General features: G+C 36.6%; 1 protein-coding gene across 1 annotated transcript; it reads left to right on the top strand.

Moving 5' to 3' along the window:
• Window positions 1-8,459: 8,459 nt before the first annotated feature.
• On the top strand, window positions 8,460-22,006 carry CRISP1 (cysteine rich secretory protein 1). The gene is made up of 7 exons (XM_059076570.2): window positions 8,460-8,522; window positions 11,014-11,142; window positions 14,802-14,892; window positions 16,000-16,148; window positions 17,679-17,770; window positions 19,877-19,965; window positions 21,879-22,006. Exons 1-7 carry the CDS (start codon window positions 8,460-8,462, stop codon window positions 22,004-22,006), a joined length of 741 nt encoding a protein of 246 aa, XP_058932553.2.
• Window positions 22,007-25,245: the final 3,239 nt, after the last annotated feature.

Below are 25,245 nucleotides of genomic sequence, written 5' to 3'. Positions count from 1 at the left end.
GAAGCCATTGAATTGGAAAAGGAAAAAAAAAAATAAATAAATAAATAAATAAATAAATAAATAAATATATATATATATATATATATATATATGTACATCTCAGCAGAAAGTTCTCACAGGAGATGTTATTAGGTTAACTCTTACCCTAAGGATATTATAGCCATAATGTATGTAACTTTTCTTGTACAAATATCATTTTCAAATAGCGTTTAACGCACAGACACTGGTTTCTTCTTTCTCTGTATTTATGTTTGTGTTCTCTGAAATTTTTGGTAGCCAACCTTTAAGTAAATGATTGATTTTTTAAATTCATATATTTTAACAAACATGATGTGCTTATAAACATATTAGTCTTCCTCTATCTCCAAAAGATTTCTGGGGATAATTCCAATTCTATTCTATTCTATCATGTTATCATATCATATGTTAGACCAATGTGTCTTGATTTTCTGTTTCAGAAAAAAAAGTCATGGCAGATCATTTCTTACTATGCTAAGAAGCTTAAACAGAAAAAGAACAATGTATGAAAATGAGAGATGTGAACGAAGCAGCCAACTGGCATCCATGCTTTGATCTCATATGCAAATCAAGTTATTCTGTGCTTTCCAACACTTCCCAAATTCTTTTAAAACCATATTTGAAGCTGGATAGCAACTCTCTATGAAGACATCAGTGATAAAAATGCAGACAGCATTGTGTTGGGTAGAGCAATGCCAGGAGTTGACAGGACCAACAGATAAAACCAAAGCAATTAAGTTTCCATAAACACTTGACTTGGTGTTGAATCAACATTCTTCTTTCTAAACAGCAGTGTAGCAAGGCATAAATGACAAATCATACATTTCCAATCTATAAACCATGCTGGTTTGATGAAGTAACAGAATTCTTTTCCAGCTTTTCTTTTTACCATGTGGAAGAAAAGAAAAGTTACTCAGTAATTTGTGAGTTTTACTTGAGACGTGAATTTCTCTGTCCACAAAATATTAAAAGATTTATAGATGAGATCTGGCATGCTTCCAGCTTACTACCATCCCTCTCCAGCAACAACGACAAATTCTTATGGCTAGAGGTGAGCAATTTTTGAATGACATTTAGTCATCCTTTCTCACAAACTGTTTTCCAGGTATTTATTACCAGCTCTTTGGAAAGCTAGAAAATGCTGTCTCAAGAGCCTTCAATCTTTCTGTTATTTTTTATTTCCTATCCCCCATCTCAACACATAACACACAATAACTCATGACTACACACTCTTTGCCTTATTTCATTCCCTTGTGGATAGGTATTCAATTGACCTTTCTCAGGAAAGATCCAAGGAACACATTTTTATTAAATAATAGTGTCTTTTTTCTTCCAAAGAACAGAGGCATAATCCACAATGGAAAAAAAGAAGAAAAGAAAAAGATACCAGAAACTATGTAGAGACTTCAATATAAACAGCCATGCACTCATGTAAACAAGCATTTCCCAAGTTTTCAGAATAATAAAATAAATCAAAAACATCTGATTTTACCTGTGATTTTTCTACACTCATATATGATTTCTGTCTGTGCAGCAATGTCCTTCTTTGCTTTAAAAGTCTTATTTATTTGCCCTCATCTAGCTCAAATGGCATCTAGAGTATTTTAGTATCTAATACAAAATGATTTAAAATTTCCAAACGTTTCAAGGCAGTCCATTGCTTCCACAAACTTTGGACAAATTTTTATTAGAATGCTCTCATATCACAGGTAGTTTTCCTGTTAAACAAGAAGTTCAGGAAAATGGACTATTTATCTTTTCATTCCCAGAATCTCAGTGTCCGGCATTTATAGTGCAGTTGCCATAAATACATTGTATGTACTATATACCAGGTGCTAGATTGCAAACTTCATGAGATTGAGCAGTTTATATATGTGATTATTTCAGGTTTCTTTAGTGTCTAGGGGAGAGCATGGTACATATTAATATCTCAATAAATATTTATTGAATGCATCCATTCTTGCATGCAGAGAAAGCTGATAAGCTGCTTTTCTTTTCTGGGCCATGGGGTCACTTTCCCTTTCATTGTCTTGCTATCTGACTGTGGCTCCAGTGAATCATGCAACTAATCTTTACCGCTTGTGCCAAATGTGGAAGTTTAAGACTGGTGAGGTTCATAGATGACGTAGTCTGGATTACAAACTAGAAACGCATCCACAATCATGACTTGTACGCTTCACAGGCTCTAGATTTGTTGAGATTATTATGTGTTCATGCCCCTTGTCTGCTGTAAATTCCTGAATCTCTTGCAAGCATTTTCATTGAGCTGACTTCCTCATAGAGCAAATCTTCCCTGTGGAGTATTGTGTAAAGGCAAGAGCACAGTATACAGCCAAATATCTGGTTCTCATCAGAACACTGAATATTACAAACTGTGTGAACTGGGATAAGTTATCTATGATTTTAAGTGTGAGCTTAGTTATTTGAAAAGTGAGATTAATGATAAATGACTACTTAATAGTATTGTCATAATGTTAAATAAGAGATAATGTGCAGCCTTATCTTAACACCATCCATTATAATGTAAAAGTAAATGTTAGAGAAATGACTTGTGGCTGCCAAGGGGAAGAGGGATAGGGGAGGGATAGAGTGGGAGTTTGGGGTTAGCAGATGCAAATTAGTATATATAGAATGGATAAATGACAAGGTCCTACTGTATAGCACAGGGAACTATATTCAATATGCTATGATAAACCATATGGAAAAGAATATAAAAAAGAATGTATGTATATGTATAACTGAATCACTGCTGTACAGCAGAAATTAACACAACATTGTAAATCAGCTATACTTCAATAAAAAAGAAAATAAAACAACATAACCACTTTGGGGGAAAAAAAGTAAATGTTAGCTATTTCCATGCTTTTAATAAAGGGGTTAATAAACTTAGACATACTATACAAGTGTATTGTTCTTATTCAGATCACTCTCGAGAACTTCTTGTAGCAAGGCTAAGAAGAAACTGATTTTCATGTAGGGCCAATTACCATGTGGTTATATACATCTTAAAGTGCCAAGGTAGGCATCTTTTATTTAATGAACTATGTGACACTGCTTCCAAAGCAACCAGCCAGTCATAAGGCAGGGTCCTCTGTCTCTTTTATAACTGAAGGCAGGCTAGTTTCAAATTTTACCTTGGGAGTCAACAGGCATTTCATGGATTGTCATAAACCACGTAAGTATATATGTGATTCTGTTTACATATTCCATTATATTACGCTGGTCCATTTATCTAACTCTTTCTTAATTACTATAGAATCATAGTAAATCTTGATATCTGATAGTATAAGTCCTCCAGCTTTGTTCGACTTCAGTATTTTATCAATGTTCAAATCAAGCTTAGAATAACTTCATGACTCCTGACTTAAATAGGATGGATAGACACACACATACACACAAACACAAGCATTAACCATAAGGAAAGAAAGATAAATGGAACATATTTAAATAAAGAATTTTTTAAAACAAAAGATACAATTAAAAGAGTTCAGAAAGTAAGACAGGAGAAGAAGAAAGATTTGCAATACATACATTTGACAAATACTTTATATCAAGAACATACAGAGAATTAATACAAACCAATAAGAAAAAGGCAGTCAACCTTATTACAACAGAGAGCAAACAATTTGACAGACTTCACAAAAGATGGTATCAAAGTGGCTGACAAACATATAAAAATGTGTTCAATTCCATTAGTAATTAGACAAATACAAATTAAAAACCCTGAAGAAATTCCATTACATAAACATAATGGATAAAATTAAAAAAAAAAAAAGAATACCAAGTATGGGTGAGGATATGAAGCTGGTAGAAGTAAAAGGTATATATTTCTACAGCTCCATTGGAAAAATATTTGACAGTACCTACTGAAGGAAAACATATGTATACCATATAACCTAATAATTCCACTTCTGGGTATATGTCCAAAAAAAGTAAATAATAGTATGTATCAAAAGGCATATGGAAAAAGTGTCCATAGAAATTTTATTTGTAATAGCTCTAAACTGAAAACAAATCAAATGTTCATTAATAATAGATTGGGTAAATAAATTATATTATCTGCATACTACCCAGCTATTAGCAAAAGTAAACTTCTTTAAAAGCAACATGGATGAATCTCACAGGCATAATATTAAGTGAAAAAGTTTAGATACTAAAATATATATATTCTTCTTATGTAAAGTTTCAAAGCTGATTAAACCAAGCCGTAATTATGGAAATCAGAATGATTTTTACTCTTAGGAATTACTGACTGAAAGGGGAACCAGAGACCTTCTTGGGTGGTGGAACTATTATATATATATATATATATATATATTGCTTTGATGGTTACACAGGTATATACATATTTACAAATTTATCCATCTGTACACTTAAAATTTACATACTTTACTAAATATAAGTTTTACTTTAGTAATTATTTTTAAATTTACAAATTCACTGAGGCAAAGAAGATAAAAAGGATTGATGATCTAATCCTTGTAGAGTTTATTCTTTTGAATTCTTTAATTAAGGGAAGGAAGGAACTGTTCTTCCTGTAAGTGCTTTCTGAGAAGGACATGGTCTAACAATTTAATCCATATATGAGAATGCATTCCCAAGGGCATGCCAGAGGGCAGGACTCAGTTCTCCTTAGTCTTTTCCCTCATTTTTGATCTTTCCTCCTACCAAATATTAAGTTGCAAATATCCAAGTTCTGTTTATACATTAATAAGGCATACAATCTGAAACAGAAATGTAGGGAAAATTAATTTTAGTAGTCAGTGTATCAAGTTTCTGGCATTACTATTGGAAAATAGTTTGAGTTTGGGCTTAAAATTGCCTATTGCTTATTAGATAACTATGTTAAGGAGGGATTGATGCTCAAGTCAATGAGCATCAGTGAGCTGATATCTCAGCTGCTCTGTAATACTTCTGTTCAGAAGAGCTGCCTTTACCTGAGTACTGTACAAGTGACTGGAATTCCTTAGTTAAAAGGGCCTACTTAGTATCCAGGTTTTGAGTCCTCCAGGCAGTGGAGAATCATTCAGATCATTCTGGACGTTTGGCCCTGGTCCTGTTCCTGCAGCTATCCTTGTCCTATTTCTCCAGTAAACAAGCCTCAGTGTGTCCCCAGAGTCTCTAACCCTGGGGCCACTTATTTTTCCACCCCCATAACCTCTACTCAACCTTGGAGTCATGCTCTCCAGTTTTCATCTCTATTTCTGCACCCTGGTCACTTCTGCTGGAGTCACTGTTTGCCAAAAGCTCTGCCTATTGCCTGCTGCTTTCTAGTCCTTTAACCTGACCCTCTGACTCTATCTCTGAAGACGATCCCAGAGCCCAGTCTGTACTTTTATAATAATTATGGGCCAACAAGGATGCCTTTATAACTACCTGGATCCAATCTCATTCTAAAATGCTTAATATACTACTGATGCCCAGGTATTGACCTCTACCTCTCTGTTTTGGCTCAGTTGCTCCAAGTGGATATTTGAACCTTAAGTAAAGGTATCCTCTTATTTTCCTCGTAGCCTCTAATTTCTGAAGAGTTTTAGGTGGAATGCACACATTCTACCTATACATAGACCCCAAGCCAAAACTTAGGCTCAAAAATCTGAGGTCCCCTGTGGCTTAGTTGCCCTTAACTTCAACCAATCAAAGTTCTTTGGAGGAGCCAACGTTGCTAAGGTAACTGGAATCCCAGGTGACACTGATTGTCCCATGAACACTCTCACGAGGTCACAAAAAGTTTTCTTATGGTTGCTTTCAATTCTTGCACAGGATATAAATTCTGGCATTAAATCATCAATACACAGTATTGTATCTAATTCCTTACGTATCTTATACCACAAAATGATAATTTTTCACCCATTTATGACAGAAGAAAGATATTATATCTCTATGTAAAATATCCAGGTTGTTTTTATCTATTTCCAGTAATATGGGGGATACTGTATGCTTTCAAAGGCCATCTATCAGAATTATAATCCATTTATAAACTAACATATGCTTTCAAATGTGGAATAGGAAGCCCATTGAGCAGATTGCAACATTCTAAAAAGAACAATAGTAGTCAATTCTAAAGAGCTGGTTGTGTCTTATAGTCCTATAAATTTGAATGCCATCTTGTTGGATTTCATTCTAAGCAAAAGTAAGTTGATTTTCAGGGAAGTTGTGGATTGATCGGTGTCGTAGACAATAGGAAAACCTAAGATAAAACATTAGTATTCTAACTCCAGGATCACTATGACTTTTATTATACCACATGCATTGATTAGAAGACTGTGTGTGTGTCTGAAATTATTACTTAAATTATTTAATTATTGAATAATTATTTCAATTATTTCAACTGTACAAAATTTAATTTCTTTAATAAATATTTATTAAGCACTTATTATGTATCAGATATACTTAGAAGTAAAATTAGTTTTGTATCATGTCAAAAGAAAAAAGTGCAAAGATTTCAATCAGTTTCCAATTCTGAAGCACAAATCCTAGGGTAATTTATGAAAAGTATCCTAAAAATGGCTGGGTGTTTGTGTTAAAATAGTCATGATAACATTACTTATTGAGAAAAATATTAAAGCTTAAAATCAAACTTAGCCAAAATCTTAAGTTAGCTACAACTTATTCACATTATCAAAATGATACTCTTAATGAACATATAATAACAATAGAAATGCTATTGAATACGATTTTGGGGTATATTATGTGTTTATGTATAAATCTAAGTGCAGAATTTACACATGAGAAAAAAAGACTGGAAAGATAAAAATCTAAATTGTCAGTGCCAGTTGTTTGGTATAAAACAGGTAATATTTTTGGAATTTCTTAAACATTTTATAACAGCTTTTATGAGGTACATGCTAGTGTATATCCAGAAAACATCATAACAATTAAGATAATGAGCATACACCCCCCCAAAAAATTTTCCCTTAGAAAATGCAACAGAAGTTATAGACAGCTTCATTAAGGGGACTAACTTGAATAATAACCGTTCACTGAATAGAGACAGAGATACAGAAAGAGATATATAGTGTGAGGGGTATAAATATTAATATGTGTGTATATATCAACCTACTATAGTTCAGAAGCTTTTTTATTCTATTTTTCTTCAATAACTCAGGGAAAAAATTATTTGCTTTATTGGATTTTTGAAGACTAAGTAAGAGAATAGGTTGCATATTTCATCATCTGTGTTACTATATTACTGTCTATCTTAGGGTTTGAGGGTTTGTAACATTTTGGAGGAAGAAAGAGAGGAAGTGAAAGAAAAAGATGAAAAGGTAAAAGTGCAATAAGGGACAGATTGTTTGTATGTGTATGTTCTCTGAAAAAATTGATTTACAGAATTCTTTTCATACAAACATGTTTGGCAGCGTGTGGGAGGAGCTTGAGAGCAATGGCAAATTGCATTGTGCGTATTATTCAGCACAAATCATTTAACTTGCTTTTGGAAAGTTTTCTTTAAAATATGAACCAAACTGTTAGCCTCTTCTGCTTCCCACTCAGCAGGATTGATTCAGAAATAAATTTGTCAGATCGTAAAAAGTATATGCCAAACAAATTTAATAACCTATGCTTATGAATATCCTAGCATCAGCAACCTATATCAAATAGAAATAAAAGAGAGGGTATATTAGCTCCTATTTGCTCCAGTCACAATGACCATCATTTTTAGCAGAGTGATCAGACTTTACAGAATATCTCTAAATCATGTACATAAATCACTTGTACCAACATCACACCTCCTCGCTCGCTATAGGCAATAGAGAATTCAAATCTAATCTTGTTGTTTTATGTTAGTTTCCTGTGCTGCTGTAACAAATTCCTATAAACTAAGAATCTTCAAACAACACAAATTTACTATTTTATAGTCTGGTGTAAAGTCAGAAGTCCAAATGGGTCTCGCTGAGCTAAAATCAAGATTCAGCAGGAAGACCCCAGGGGACAATCCTTTTCCTTGCCTTTGCCTACTTCCAGAGGTGGCCCATATTCTCTAGATCATGGTCCCTTCCTCTGTCTCCAAAGTTAGTCATGGCTAGTTGAGTCTTCCTCACAACCCATCATTGACACTGGCCCTCTCTTCCACATCTAAGTACCCTTGTGATGACATTGAGTTCACGTGTATAACCCAGGACAATATCCCTACTTTAAAGTCAGCTGACTAGCAATTTGAATTTTACCTGCTACCTTAATTCTCTTTTGTTACACAATGTAACACATTCAAAGGTTACAGGGGTTAAGACATGAAGTCTATAATTCTTCCAATCACAGTTCTCTCTTCTTCTCTTGGTCCTAATGACTAACATATTAAACCTTGCTCTGATCCTGCAGGTCTCTTTTTGCAGAAACTCCAGGTATATGTATGTAAAAGTGTTTCCCAAAAAGGCTTTATTACAAAACATTATCCCACAAGTTTGCAAGAGTCTAAATTTATGTTGCTTTTCTTTCCAGGGATGACAATGAAACACTTATTTTTGGCTGCTGCTGCTGTCTTCCTGCACGTTTTGATTACAAGAGTATGTGAGGATTGTATGTTTTATGATTACTTTTGAGAAGAGGATAAGAGCTACCCCTCTGCTAGAACTCAGTTTGTTACAGGCTCTCTTGTGAGGATGCTATGCCCATTACTCGCCTAGTTTCCACCATAGCCCTATTAGGCAAGTACTATTCATAATCCCAGATTACAGAGGAAGAAACCAGAACATAAGGAGGTTAAGTCATAGGTCCAAGGTCAGATAACTGGGAAGTGACAGAGCCTGAAGGTAAATTCAAGCAGTTCGTTTCCATGGGCCTGTGCCTATGTCATTATAGCCTCTCTGGATAATTCAAAAAAGCTAAAAGTGCAGGGCGGGAATTACTTTCTTTACAACCGATCCATGCATTTTGCAAGACAAAATGGGAAAAAGGTATTATTTTTTAGTTTTTACCCAGAAAAGGTAAGTATTTCATCAATATCCCAATTGAGCTCTCTGACTTATGACTATAACACATCCAAATCAAATATGAAATGAAAGGTGCAACAGCAAGGAGAGAAGTGTGAGGAGATGTTAGCAATGGGGTTAATATATGAGGCCTGAAACTCACTGCTTATTAGAAACAAGAGTTTCAACATTCGCACAGCAGAAACCAAACATTCAATGGTATCTAATAAGATATAAATTCCTAATATTTTATGATCATCAACTAACATGTACCTCTAAATAACCTCAATGATATAAAGAAAATATTACATTTTTAATGTACCCCAAATATTTTTATGATGAGCTGAAGTGAATAGTTTTGGTATAGAACATGAGTGGCTTTTTTTATTTTCATATGCCAAATAGGAGAAGTCAAAAGTCGAAGGCGCTTAATTCCATCAATGAAAGAAAATCCATATGTGTTAGATTACTGGGGTGCTGTTTTGGATCTTCTCACTCACACTTTTTTCCGAAAGAGAAACCAGGTGGAGCTCTTGCCCGGTACGCAACAATCCTCCAGTGAACTGGAGGTGTGGCATTTTGGAGTCATCACCAGGTACAGGCTGTGACCATCACTCACAGTGGGGAACTAAAAAGCCTTGGAGGAGAGGTTTAAGAGAGGAAGAGTCCAAGTTCTGAGATATCAGATGGTTGAGTCATCTAAGTGGATGCTGGAGTCCCTCCATATGACTCTGCAGAATTTGGGGTGGACAAGATGAATTGTTTTAGGAGACCCAGTTTCTATAAATGAGAGAAATTGACAGGACAACCATTTCAGGAGAGTAAGTGTTCAGGAATGATGTAGGTAGAGCTAATTGCCATGAGTTTCACTGGAGCAGGGTTTTTTTTTAGAGAAGCAAGGAGAATTATAATCTGGAACTTGTAAGGGGATTCTCATGGGTTCCCAACCTTCCCTCAAATCTAGCCCAGGCTACCTGCAGTATGACGGGAAAATAACACCTCGTGAGCGTGCTTTTGAGGAAATTATGTCCACAGGGGACAGACTCTAGAGGAGTCTACTGATTTTATAGTTTTCTCCCGATAGCCTTAAACTGTTGATATAAAATAAATGACAATAACTACTTCTGTATTTGAGCAAGGTATGGCTGAATCCCATTCCTTCCGAAACTGTATAGATAGTCTTGTGGTAGTTGAGGAATAGATAGATACCACTCAAATTATACTACATAAGCTTTGTCACTTCAAAAAAAATAGTATGAAATGCATGTGATATATCACACACACACAAAAGAAGATGTTCTTTATAAAAATTAATGCTAACCTAAAATATTAAGGCCATGCATTGTTCTTAGTTACAGGATAAAAGGTAAACAAATGAAAAGAACGGTCACAAATTCTAGACTGTAGTTGATTTGAATTCTATTTTGCTTTTTTTAAAACAAATAATAAAATAAACAAAACTTTTATTGTCAATTCCATATTACAAAATTTTTTTGAATTCTATTTTGTATGTATACATACTGATACAAATATCAATGTTTTCTCATGTGAATAAGACAGAGATGCAGAACCTGGGTTGAAGATACTAGAGGTTTTGTACTCAATAATGAATCTTTAGATTCTCCCAGACACATACCTTTAAATAATATTCAAGCGCAAGTGTTTATTTGGGAAGCAGAGAGAAGGCTTGTAGGAGGTGGCGTGAAGAATGAGCCAAGGAAGGGAAGTCGGTCAGTAAAAGGTGTAATATTATCAAAACATCTTCCACTGTGGTTCACATTGCCCAATAAAATGCTTCAACATGGTCCAAAATACCAATCATAAATCTGAAGAAAGCCAGTCACAACCAGAACAGTCACTGTTTATAGACTTGTATAATGTCAGGCTGACGTTCAGAAGTCCTCAAAACCAGCACCGGAGAAATGGAGACTAATATACTGAGATGTTGTAGATTAAAAAATGCTGTAGATCACTATTCATTCAACATCAATTATAAATTCATGTCACAAAGTCCACAAGTCATATACTATGCATTGCAAATTCCACTTAAAAGAAGTAAGACTAATTAATAACTTTCTGGTAACAGGCAAAACCACCTAAAGTTCCATATGACACACTCCTTACAGAACTGGCAACTGTCCAAGAAGAAATAGTGACTGTACATAACACCCTCAGGAGAGGAGTATTTCCACCAGCCAGCAACATGCTAAAAATGGTAAGATCAATTACACAGCAACCACAGCAATGCCAATAATAGTACCAGTGTTTACTGAGATTTTATTAAATTCTATTTGCTTTCCATATACTGAAAGTTTGGTCTTCACAAACAAACCTATCATGCAGCAGCAGAAGAAACAGAGGCACAGAGAAGGTAAGTAGTTTTCCCAAACTCATAGAGTTAGTGAATGACAGAGCCACAATTCCAATGCCGAAAGTCTAATTTCACTCTTAATGGACCCTAAGACAGTGCTTCTCAAACTTGAGCGTGCTTAAGAATCAGCTGAAGAACTTGGTAAAGCACAGGTCCCTGGGCCCCACTCTCTGAGGTCTGATTAAGGAGGTCTGGGATGGGGACCACTCCAAGCTCCTACATGATGCTGACGTTGCCCTAGCAAAGTCTTCATTGAGCAGCAGCCCAGAGGCTAAGACACTCTCTGAGAATCAAGATGTCTAGGTTCTAAGCCCGGTGGTGCAGCCAGATGGAACAAATATTGGCAAATCTATTTCCCAGTTTCCTGGCATCCCATACGAGAAAAGAGAAATTGTCTTTCCACTGTAAACCTGCCACATGAGCAGACTAGGTGCTGTCAAACAAAACAGATTTAGGGACTACTCAGGTGTATTAGGTGATTAGCCTCACCTATATTATATCCCGGAAGTATCACTCAGGTTTTTGGTATCGGAAGCCTGGCTCTTTAGCCCTGGACTGGCTTAGAGTAACAAGGGTCATAAATAATGCAGGCTATAGGAAGTGATTCTAAGAGACATTTATCTCTTGGTCATCTTAGAATACGCATTTTTGCACTGTGAGTGCTGTAGCTAACATGCATATTGTGCTTACTATTGATTGGCAGGCAATCTTCTAGAAGCGTATTGCATTATATCATTTAATTCTCTCAGTCATCTTGTGATGTAGATGATACTATTATCTCTATTTCACAGATAGTGAATCTGAACCTCAGAGAAATTCGGTAGCTCATCCAAAGCCCTAAGTACTGGATCAGTACAGATTCAAATACAAATGGCCAGCTCCAGGCACCTGCTCTTAACTCTTTACCTTCCTTAGGACAAGCAGGGTTCAAAATCCTTGGTTTACAGATGAGCAAATAAGTGTAGCTGGGATGTAGTAAAGAAGTTATGGAGTGAACAGAAAATATAGTCTCTGATTTCAGAGACTTTATTATTGTGGTTTCAAGGCGAATACAGAGGAAACATTAGAACATATTGTTTGAATATATAGAATGAATATATTCAAGGGCTAAGGTGCAAAGGTATGAGAGATCAACAAGATGATAAAGTAAGTGCACCAGTAAAACTGAGTAACATTTTAAAGGGAATATGGGAGTTGAGTTTTTCCATAAATAATGCATAGGGCACAGATAGAAAGGAACTGATAGAATTACAGTAGAGCTGAAGAGCCAATCACAACTGCCAGGCAGAGATTTTCCAAAAATGAAAAAAGTTTCTGCACACAGGATTAGAATTTTATTTGCATAGAACCATTTAGTAAAGCCATAATTCATAACTTTGCTGCAATAACCATGAATACTTATTTTTTAATTTTAATCATGGATGTATCACAAAAAAATTAGTGTCTTGCCAACATTAATCAGAGGAGATATCCTAAAGAGCTTCCTCAAAGAGGTCTGAACTACAGACTGTTTGTAATTAATGTTGCAGGTAGTTTACACAATAAGATAACAGACTCTGAGATGGAGATTAGCATGCATGATGCTTATTGGGGAATAATCTCCAGATTTACACCGACCATGGATATAGATAGAGGAGCAACATAGGGCATACAAAGAAGTTTGGTTGTGATGTAGGCATAACAGAGGCCTCAGCTAATCCTATCGGAAGCTGTACAACTAGGACAACTCAGTACAACCTTGTCCTGAGTTGGAGGGAGATGACATGGCACTTATAGTTACTACAGCTACTTGCTGTTAGATATGGGCTGCCACAGGGAAGTGAGTATTCTCGCCAATGAGGATAATTTTTAGAGAAGACAGTAGGGCAGGACTCTCAGCTTAAGAGGAAATAAGTGCTTCAGTTCAGAAAGTGATCTGGGTATGGGTAGTGCATCAAGCGTGCACAACTAGCAACCAGCAGTAAATTAACCAGGTAAGTTCCAGTCCCACTTATTTGGTAACCTGGTCACAATAGGCGAGATTTTATGCTCGTGAGTCCAGTGATGGTATCCCCACTGCCAGGAGATGCTATGCCCTACTGGGATGTGTTATGTCATCTCTGCTTTTTCAATTAGATGTGTCCATCACTGAAATACATCTTTTCTTGCATGAAACAGTCAAACCCTAAAAAACCACATTTTGACTTTGACCCTAGGCTAATGAGTTACTTAATTAACTTCACAGTTTAACCAATTCATCAACTTGAGGGGTAATTCTGTAAAACTCACACAGATGGCAGCCTACGCATATAAGAGGGAAACTTCTTTGATGCCAGGAAAAATATTGAAAACCTAAGTTAGGGCATCGTTCAAAAATTATTCTCAAGTGTAGCTGAATGATTCATGTGAAAGCCTGTAGTAAATAAGAAAGGCCACAACTTTTGCTGGTAATAATGTGTTGCATGCAGGTATCAGGACAGTCTTTTAAGTGGATGTGCATAATGTGAGAATGAAAGAATGCCTGGGAGAACATCCGTCACACAGTCCCATAACTAGCGTGGACATAGTCCCGCGTCCTTTGATTTGTGTGTGACTCATTCAAATCACAAAAATGTGTTATCCTTTTCTACACAAAAGACCTCATATTTGTAGATACAAACTTTGTCTCTTTTTAGTAGATTTTCTGCCTTTCATCTACTTTGGAGAAAAACCCAGCAGCTTAGCACAATTGACACACATCACGAGTTAGGAGCACACACGTCAGAGCCAGAAGAACCTGGATTCCAATTCTCTTTTTGCCATTATTGGTTGTATTACCCTGAAAAAATTATGCAACATCTCCGCACCTCAGTTTCCTGATTTAAGATGGGGATAACAACAGTGCCTCCCTTGTAGAATTGCTATGAGTAAAGATGAGAGAATATACATATAGAATTGGTAAGAAGTCCTGGCATGAAGTATTAGCTGTGATTTGCTATTATTCATAAGTTAGATGGAGATGTGTAATACTATACATGTTTCTAATCACAGAAATATTTATTTATTGAGCATGTAGCATAAGATTTATCATGTCACAGTTGTATTGCATAAAGTATCACATTAAAACTTTTGAACAAGCTATTGGGTATGAATTGTGGGGCATATTTTACAGATGAAAAAAAAACTGAGATTCAAAGAGATTAAATAATGTGTCAGAGGTAAAACTACTAATAAATGATGGGATGGATTTCTAACCCTGGTCTGTTTTACTGGAAGCATTTACTTAAATTCTTTCATATTTCTGAAAGAGAAGCTACAACTGAATGTTACTGCCAAATTTTGATTTTGTAAATTCAAGGGCTAAAACAATGGATTGAAAGATTTGTCTTACCCTTCCAACCAAAACATTTTAAGAGAGGTGCTGTGATTTAAATTGTTAGCTAATACAATTGAGGATATTGCTAGCCTTGGAATTTTAGAAACAATAAACTAGAATCTTATCCAAGAAATATTAATAAGGCCATGTGCTTGTATTTCACCTGTAGAATTGGAGTGAAGAAGCTGCAAGAAATGCCAGAATGTTGTCAAAAGATTGTGAATTGGTAGAGAGCAATGCACTTAAGAGGCGAATTACAAGTAGGTATAAGCCACACCTTTCTGCTCAAAAGTTCTGAGGAATTGTTAAGTAACCTGGTATGGGAAAAGTTAAGTCATCTAGCCTGCATTTACATTTGACCCATAAATGGTAGGAACTGTGGCCACTGCACTGTTTCATTATTATTAATTTTTGAATTTGGAAATTCAAATTTTCAAATTCCTGATTCTGATCACCAGAAGAAAAGAATCAAAGCTCTCACTATCACAGAAGAATTCAGTAATATGAGGATGACTAGCTGGAAAGCTGTATAGCTAGAAGGTTTCCACTCTATATATTTATTTCAGCTTCTCACAATATTACCATGGGGCTATCCTTAGCTTTGGAACACGAATACAGTTGAGAAGTGAGTTATATCCAACTCTACTGAGCTGCCCATGAGGACAATTTTAGGTGCTCAAAAATGAGTCCCTCTCATGCCATGTATATTAGGTGGATCCCTGCTGGTTTCCAGAAAAGCCGTCAGTACCTCCTATACAAGTAGACATGAATAACATTTATAGGATACTTGTTTATTATAAATATTTTAAAATATTAATGAAACTTCCATATTTACAGATCACTGGGCATCTTTGCCCAATGTTGTTAAGCAGTGAATTAGCAATGTTGAGTCTTCCCTGCTCCAGAGAAGGGCGGTTTACTCCCAAATATCATATTTGATCAAGGCCCATGTCACAAGAGGATGGGTGGTTAAATGAGCACATATTTATTTCAAGGTCTATTCATGATGAATACCTCGTGTGGCTGCTTTCAAGCCATGGGCCTGGTTACAACGCATAGGTTATTCTGATTGGTTTCACCCTTCTCCATCAGCTTGGACATGGCAGAGACTGAAATGTTGCTTGATCTGATTCCCAAGCTTGCAGATCATCTCCTACCGTCAAACTCTCAGCAAACTTGAGCACCACAAGTTTATCCATCAGTGAGACAGAAAATTGTTAGCAGAGATAGAGCTGAGTTTGCTTCCTCTTATCAAACATTGCTTGGATGCCCAGTGAAACATTCGTAGAATAAAAGTACGAAAAGTATCCTTATAAAGTATTTCCAAATTTTGTAGAGTATGACCTAGCCCTTTTTCCTCCTTTCAGATACTTTTTGTGGAGAAAATATGCATCTGACATCTTATCCTATCTCATGGTCAAACGTAATCAGAATCTGGTACAGTGAGTCTAAGTATTTCAAGTATGGGGAATGGACCTCGACAGATGATGACATGATGATTGAGCATTACACTCAGGTAAACTGTGTGCTGGCAAATATACCCACTGGTTAAGTGACTATAAGCATGCGTGTAAAATAGGCGAACGAGAACCATGGAAAATCATTCTATCCATTTTTTGCAAACTTACACCCTTTAAAGATTTTTGTTTACTTTTAGTGGGAAATAATATTTGGAAACCAGTATCTGGGATCTGGGTATGTGCAAGGACAGAGAAAAAACTAGAGAAGGGGTTGGAAAAGGAGGCTGAAACTTGATAAATGCAAGAGTGGAAGGAGATGAACACAGAAGGGGAGTGGGACTATGTCACCGGAGCCTTATTAGCTATCATCAATTTTACATTGTATTTTAAATGCAGTAGAAGTCATTAAACAGGTGAATGATTTAACCCGATTCATGTTTTTAAAATACCATCGGGCTTCAGTGTAGACAATAAATTAATTCTACAAAAATGACTTTGAATATCTAAATCAGGTGAATTATTTCCCAGTAAAAAATAAATTAACAAAACTCATCCAGAATGGATAGATTTAAACATTGAACATGCAAGAAATACAAAAATGGAAAAACAGCTATTGTCCCCAAAGCAGAAGACTCAGATGTGACTGCAAAATCTATAATAAAATTTACTTTAAGTAAAGCCTACTTAAGATTAATGTTAAAAGCTGACAAAAATAGAACCTTTAAAACTCATAGACTTAAATCACTTATGTATAGCAATGCAGACATTGCTAAGTAAAAGATTAGCAAATAGCATTCTTCTTTTAAGATTGATATCCTTGGACAAAAGCAGTATGTGCCAGGAATCCAAGAATGTTATAGCATTAGACCATTTATTTATATAATTTACTTTATCAGACAGAGGATAAAAACCAAAATAATTACCAAGAGAGCTAAAAATATGACAAATGTGTAACGTCAATTCCTACTTTCCATTTCTTTTAGATAAAAGTAGACTAGCCCCACTATTTCCATCAAAAGAGCTCTATTACTTTGGAATACTAATTTAATATTTCCTCTTCCAAACACTTATAAGGTTTATTATTTAATCCCCACCATATAGCTATGATGTAAAAGATAATATTATTATATTCCATTTTAGGAATAGGAAAATGAAATTTCAAGACATAAAGCAAACTGGTAAATACCATCCCACCAGGAAGTGGTAGAGACAGACTTTGAACGTGACTCAATTTTTTCTCGAAAGTCAGCTCATTACTCTCCACCATGCCAGTTTTTTGATAATTAAGTAAAGTTCCTTCCATGCTTTGATTTTTATATAATCAACAAGCAACCTTCATCAGGTTATTCCATTTGGATTTGGTAAGAAGAAGAGAATGAGTCAGGGTCAGCGATGGCAAATGAATGTGCATATGTATGTGTGTTATCTAGACACATGGGAATCTTCCTGTTTCTAGGGCTTCCTAATAAGCCATGCTCAAAGCATCCTAAAAATGTGTGTTTATTTTCAATCAAGGATAACAATATTCAGAGAGTAATCATTTAGCAAAATACCTAATTGTTAATAAAATAACCTTATCTTTACAGGTTGTTTGGGCCACTTCTTACCTTATTGGCTGTGGCATATCATCATGTCGTAAAGGAATTCAGTATCTCTACATTTGTCACTATTGTCACGAGTATGTATTTTACAGCTTAGTTTCACATAGCTTTTAGAAATATATTTCCCTTATTAGTTTCCCTAATTTAGTTTCTCAACCATTATAAAATAAAACTCAAATAAATATTTCTTTTCAGTTAAGAACTTTAGGGATACAATGTCTTTTAGCCAACACCTAAAACACGACACCCACATACACATATTTTTATTTATATTTTTCTAAATAAATCCTTATCTCAATATAATGTTCAAGTGTTATTCCTTTTTCAAGGAGTATTAGTTAAGAGGAACAAATTTCACCTAGCTTAAGCAAAAAAAAAAAAGGATATTTATTTTAACAATGCTCTAAAGAGTATTTTTAGAATGTAAGGGCAAAAATGCAGTGGAGTATCAAGAATGAACAAATGAAAAATCCAAGTGTTTTTGTATTTAGCGTTTTAGTATTGGCATATGTATTTCCTTTAGAAATTAAATTTACATGTTACCAAAGGTGTAAGCAACAACTCCAAGAGATCATCTGACTGCTCTGGTTAGGGACAGCTGTATTCCTTTGTCTTGTCACCTCTGGTTATGAAGCAAGGTCAACTTCAGAAAAGGTAATTGCAAGAACCCACAGGAAGGGACCCACCTGTGTGGCTTGAGTGGCGATTATCAGAAAGCAGGGATTGTTCTGAGCTGGATAGAAACCTCCATTAGTTTACTACAAATGCCAGTTTAAATGTTATTCTGCTAAGGAAAGATGTTGGTCTGCATATGTCTCCTTCAGCTACCTGTGCTTACTTATTCAATACACAAGTCTTTCCTCCATAAGATGAGCTCCAAGTATGCTATTTATTGAACTCTCAGTTCCCATGTGTGTAGCACAATAAAAGGTATGCAATATGAATCAATGAAATTGATTTCTCTCATAGTAAGTTACCATATTTACACTTTAAACGAGGTCTCTACTATCCCAGTAGATTCAATAGATGTAACATATTCATACAATAGCTCTATGTGAGCTCTTTTCTGGTTTTATCATGTCTTGATTTCAGTACTTAATATTTGTTGTGATTTTATCCGTGTGATTAGTACTAAAGACAGTAAGGTCTCCTTGCATATACAATGCATAAATTGTACTAAATCCTTGCGGGAGCTCATGGTCTGCAGTTAACTTCTGACAACACAAAAAAGCAAAGTAGAATACATGGGGCTGAGATATGAGAATTTTCTCAGCCAAAGATGAGGCCAAGAGTCTGACAAAACCCTTTGCTGAATTAAGTAATGTTTCTTTTATAAATTCAAATTTTAACAATTCATTCAAGGAGAAATATATCAGATAGAATTGTTTCAATTAGAACATTTACTTTATTTTTTATGTAATATTAAGTGAAAATCAGGAGTTTGGGGTTTTTTGAGCATGCACAAGCCACTCATTCTCCTTTCTTGGCCCTGCAATAAACCTTCCTCTACTCCAAAAGAAAAATAAAATTAAGTGAAAATCAGCCATAATCCCCATTGTTTTCTTAGATATCTAGGGGAAGACCAACTTCTCTGAAATTTTAAATTGGCTCAAAACAGGAAATTTTCATCTATTCTCTCTCCCCAAACTCCAACACTTTGGCTTTATCCATGTTGTTGTACTTTCATCTTTTATAATAGTGCATGTGCTTCTACAAATGACACTGACATATATCAAAATTCTCATGACATAGGGCAAGATGAAGTTAGAATATCTCCAATTTGACTCACGTAAAAATTTTCTTGCATTATTAAGAACCATGCCCTTTTACATAAATGTTTATCAAGTCCTTATGGGTATAAATAAGGATAAGAGTCCTATCATAAATGTTTCTAAAGCTCCCTGCTGTTAGAACTTGACTGTCCAAAGGGATTGCAGATTGTCTCAAAATATTCTTAGCACCTCAAAGTTACCTGTGGTATATTCAAAAAGATAAATTATTCTCATTCTAAGGCTAGAAATCTTACATGTCTTAGAGATTACATACAAGTGGTTACAAGTGGTTTTCAAAAATTGTTTCATTATTTTAAATTATTTTAATTGATTTTCAATAGTGAGTAAAATTTTATATGCATTTTTCAAACATCAATTTTATTAGGCCCTTTTTCTTTATTCTTTTTTAAGGGGCAATGATCCTGACAAAAAGAATGTACCTTATAATAAGGGAACTCCATGCAGAGACTGTCCAAATAACTGTGAAGATAAACTTTGTAGTAAGTTTCACATCTCAGTGTGCTTACTGTTGACTGTTGATCTGGGAGCCATGTGTCCTTAAAATCAAGCATGTAACAATACTGTACTTTTCTACTATTACTTTTTCCTCAATCATTCCAAAGGAAAAAAATCAACATTAGCTGATTTCCCTTCCCCCACCCCCAGAGTGACCCAGAAGACCACTGATTAAATCTATTGGATTGGAAATTAGAATGTCCACGTCTAAACTCAAGTTTCCACCCTAAAGCTTAAAGTTCCCACCCTAATATGGGCACCTCGGATAACATGTTAATATAAGTAAAAATTTTTCTCTGCTCTATAAAAAGTTTCTTGGCTCTCTTATTGCAGCCCTGAAGTTAGACATCTTGCTTTCAGGTTACCAGTGTTCTCAGATTACTTGCTGGCTATAAACTCCCTAACCTGCCTGACCACTTATCATGGCCGGTAATTTCTTACTGAGTGACCCTTATGCTTTGAAGTTTCCGCTGACACATTGGAAGATATTAGATGACGATCACACTGTCCGTTTATCGCACTTCCTTTTATTTCCTAAGTAAATCTTACCTAAAATGTAGTATTAACCAAATGAGTTCCAATTACGTGTTCATTTCCTTAGATAGCAAAAGTTTCTTTTTATAGAGCTTCCTGCAGGCATAATTCCTTACTCCACAGGGATATGTTTACATCATAATTTTCAATACGTTTGTGAAGAAATAACAAACCTCCCCCCCAAAAAAATATCCTTTACCTTCAGATTAGTAAGACCAAAAAACTTATTTTCCTTCACCTGACCAGGTCATTCTATTTGCTTTTTATTTATTTATTTTTTTTGCGGTACGCGGGCCTCTCACTGTTGTGGCGTCTCCCGTTGCGGAGCACAGGCTCCGGACGCGCAGGCTCAGCGGCCACGGCTCACGGGCCCAGCCGCTACTGCGGTATGCGGGATCCTCCCGGACCGGGGCACGAACCCGTGTCCCCTGCATCAACAGGCGGACTCTCAACCACTACGCCACCAGGGAAGCCCTACTACATTGTTTCTTTCTTTTTTTTTTTTTGCGGTACGCGGGCCTCTCACCGCTGCGGCCTCTCCCGTTGCGGAGCACGGGCTCCGGACGCGCATGCTCAGCGGCCATGGGTCACGGGCTCAGCCGCTCCGCGGTATGCGGGATCCTCCCGGACCGGGGCACGAACCCGTGTCCCCTGCATCAACAGGCGGACTCTCAACCACTACGCCACCAGGGAAGCCCTACTACATTGTTTCTTTTTTTTTTTTTTTTTTTTTTTTTTTGCGGTACGTGGGCCTCTCACCGCTGCGGCCTCTCCCGTTGCGGAGCACGGGCTCCGGACGCGCATGCTCAGCGGCCATGGCTCACGGGCCCAGCCGCCCCGCGGCACGCGGGATACTCCCGGGCCGGGGCACGAACCCGTGTCCCCTGCATCGGCAGGCGGACTCCCAACCATGGCGCCACCAGGGAAGCCCCTGTTTGCTTTTAAAGCAAGGAAAATGTAACCCCTTTCCCTTTACCAATTTATCTCACTCTTGCTCTCTCTCTGTCTCCCTTCTCCTTCCCCTCTTCCTTCTCCACATCCTCTTCTTCTCCTATCACTTTCAGTAATTCATTTCTGAAAATAAATGTACTTGGAGAAAGATCAAATATCTACTAATTATCTTTGCTACAGGGAATGGGGTAGGTTTTTTTTATCCAAGAGACAAAAGCAATGTATATAATGGAATTGAAAAATGCAACAGAAATAAAATGAGAGTAGAAAAGAAAAAAAGTATTACTTAATAATATTGACTATATAACACAGAATATACATCTCTTAAGCCGTTTACTCACCTATAAATGCATGAGAAGATGAGAGATGAGCTTTTGAGTCAATATTGGGTAACCCTGCGTCTTCCTTTCAGCGAACCCTTGCATCTACTACGATGAATACAGTAATTGTAAGACACAGACACGAGGTCCTGCCTGCAGCCACCAGTCAGTTAAACGACTCTGCAAAGCTAGTTGCCTGTGTCCCACTGAGATAAAATAGCCTTTGTTATTTGCAGCTGTAACGTGCTGTTGAATCATACCTTTGACCTTACTTTGCTTCAGCAGTTTCCCCTGCATTTCATGTGGTTTTAATTACACCTGAGATCTTAATTTTCACTAATCAAATATGGGCAACAGTATGTTTACGACAGTGCCCCTCACTCCTGTTCTGATACATCGTGAAGTAACATTGTTTTAAACTTTCTTAAAGCTGGGGTGAATATGATTGATGAAATATGATTGAACTATGAAATATGATTTAAATATGAGGCAGTTCAACACCTGCCTCATATTTAAATCATGTGACGTCTCGTTCTCAGGTTGACAAGATTCAGTGGATTGGATAACTGATTCAGCAACCTGTGCTAAAGGAGGGTCTTTCCCTGTTTATCTCCTTCCCCTGCTTTCCCAGGTCTTCAACCGCCCTGATGTTTGTCTTTCCTGTACAATTTACATGCACGAATAATTCTTCACTTCTTAACTTTACTTCTACCTTAAATCAACCATTAAAGCAATCCACAAAGCAAACAAAGAGTCCAGTCTCATTACTTGAAAGGTAAACATTGGTTAATTGGAAATGATTTAAATGTCTCATTGTTTCATTGCAGTGTCTATACACATTTGTAAAGCAGGGCAAGAAAACCGCGTGAGTGCTTAATTTAACAAAAGATGTATTCATCATTGATTACATGCAAGGGGTAATCCATATATGGAGGATATTGTCTCCCTCATTTCAAACCGAATTGGAACATTAAAGAAACCTGTGAGGAGGGCTGTAGTAAACAAAGAGCCCATGGCTCTTCATTGGATGAGTCCTTGCCAAGAAAGAAGAGTCCTTCATCTTCCTGGGCTCTGCTATCCTCACAGGGCATGAGAGCTTCCCCTTCTGGTCTCCTGACTCTACTTCATTGAGGGTTCTGTTTATTAATCTTTCACGAGGGCAACTTTTTGAATACTTCCCAACCTCACTCCAATGACCACAGCTTATCAGGAGTGTTTGTGGACACAGCAGCATTCTTACTCCTAGACTTGAAATCTCATGGTATGTTCCAGGGTCACCGTCAGGGGGAGTGTCAAGACTGGACTCAGGAACCCAAATACATTGTTCTATTAAAAACAGATGTGTGTGGAGACAGCCCACACTCTGTCTGTGGAACATGTATCTCTCTAAATAAACCTGCTTCCAGTTTAAAAAAACCCACAGATGTGTGTGTGTGTGTGTGTGACATATATTAATGGATGTCCAGAAAACCTGTAAAACAAAGGTAGTAAAGAGCATCATTGAGGGCAAAAACCTGATTAGATTGTCGGGTTTGTAGTGGAGAGCAAATGGGCACAAAAATGGATCCAGATTACAGGGAAACTTGAAGGAAAGACAAACTGAATGACTTGGATCTGATGCCATAAGAAAAGGTAATACACCCTGATTCTCAATTTTAAAAGCTCTACAATAAAAACTCATTTCTCTGCAGATGTAAATGGAAGCATGTGTAATAAAATTATCCAAGATATGAAGATGGACAACTGCCTCTATTAGGGGTCATTGTTCTAAGCATTTGGTAACCTGGTCATAACAGCTAGATTTCTTTACTAGTGAGGGCATTAGTATTCCCTTTGCCAGAAGATCTTATGCCCTGATTGGGTATTTTCTGTCAGTTCTACTCCTTCAGGTACATATAATTTTACAGGAATATGTCTTTTGGTGTGAAATAATTAAAAGCTGTAGAACCATGGCTTTTTCTCTGTGCCTGGCTGAGTTACTTCATTCATCTCAGGGTTTAGAAAATTCATTCGCATGAAGGGTAATTCTAGAAAACGACCACGAGATGGCAGCATATACATATTATCGTTAAACTTGTTTTGAAGCCAAGGAAAATTAACTGTTAGATTGATATCCTAAAATTATTCTAAAGAGTAGCTAAACGATTTGCATCAAAAGATTATAATAAAAACAAAACAAGGCAACCTCCACACTTTGTTGGCAACAGGTCACAGTCCTTTAAGTGGATGTACACACTGAAAGGACAATAGTGTTAGGGAGGTAATTCGTCCCACACCTACTGATTACTTGTAGAATAACTGTTGCTGATAACGACCTGATAACATATCTGAGCCTCAGTTTCCTCATTGGCAAATGGGGATAATAATAGTCCCTCCCTTGTAGAGTTGCTGTGAGCGTAAAGTAAGGGGAAAATATATACAGAATTCCTAACAGATCCTGGCATGTTGTGTTAGCTATTAATTTTTATTATTTTTATAATTCACAATTTTCCATTGAGATGCCTGACACTATAGTGGCTTCTAATCAAAGCTGTCATTTATTCATTGGGCTCATAGTACAAAATTTAGTATATCACAATTGTATTGCACAGAGTATCTCATGGTAATAAAGGTAATACACGGCCTTCATTAAGGTGAGGTAGTTTCTTTCTATTCTAGTTGTTGAGTATATCACAAAAGGGTGTCAAATTTGTTCAAACACTTTTGAAACAACAATTGAGAAGATCATGTTTTTCCCCCCTTCCTTCTCTTAATGTGGTCTATTAAGTTGATTTATTTTTGTAGGTTAATCCATCCTTGATTCCAGGAATAAATCCCACTTGGTCATGGCATACAATCTATTTAATATATTCCTGAATTCAGTTTGCTAGTATTTTTGAGGATGTTTTCAGTAATAATCCTAAATTTTATTGTAGTTCCCTTTTCTTCTAATGTCTGTTTATGGCTCTGATGTTAGCATAACACTGGCTTTCCAGAATAAATTAGAAAGTTATCCCTCCTCTTCAACTTCTTTGTGTGTGTGTGTGTGTGTGTGTGTGTGTATGTCCTCACCGTTGTGGCCTCTCCCGCCACGCGCAGGCTCAGCGACCATGGCTCACGGGCCCAGCCGCTCCGCGGCATGTGGGATCCTCCCGGACCGGGGCACGAACCCGCGTCCCCTGCATCGGCAGGCGGACTCTCAATCACTGCGCCACCAGGGAGGCCCTCTCTTCAACTTCTTGAATGAGTTTGAGAAGGATTCATGTTAATTCTTCTGTAAATACTTAGTAGAATTCACCAGAGAAACGTCTGATTCTGGGCTATTCTTTGTTGGGAGATTTTGCTTACTAATTCATTCTCTTTATTATGTATAGGCCTACAGAACTTTTTTATTTGTTCATGACTTAATCTTGACAGGTTGTGTGTTTCCATGAATTTGCCCATTTCTTTTAGGTAATTCAATTTTTGGCATACTATTGT

The sequence above is a fragment of the Kogia breviceps genome, chromosome 10, assembly GCF_026419965.1.
Source record: "Kogia breviceps isolate mKogBre1 chromosome 10, mKogBre1 haplotype 1, whole genome shotgun sequence".
In the NCBI taxonomy this organism is placed as follows: Eukaryota; Metazoa; Chordata; class Mammalia; order Artiodactyla; family Physeteridae; genus Kogia; species Kogia breviceps.
This window is presented reverse-complemented; position numbering and strand designations above follow the sequence as displayed.

Excerpts from the sequence above, each read along its gene's own strand:
- CRISP1 (XM_059076570.2), top strand. The coding sequence starts at position 8,460 with ATGACAATGAAACACTTATTTTTGGCTGCTGCTGCTGTCTTCCTGCAC. Across the intron at positions 11,143-14,801 it reads CCAGCAACATGCTAAAAATG|AATTGGAGTGAAGAAGCTGC; the intron begins GTAAGATCAATT and ends TTTCACCTGTAG. Across the intron at positions 16,149-17,678 it reads TGATTGAGCATTACACTCAG|GTTGTTTGGGCCACTTCTTA; the intron begins GTAAACTGTGTG and ends TTATCTTTACAG.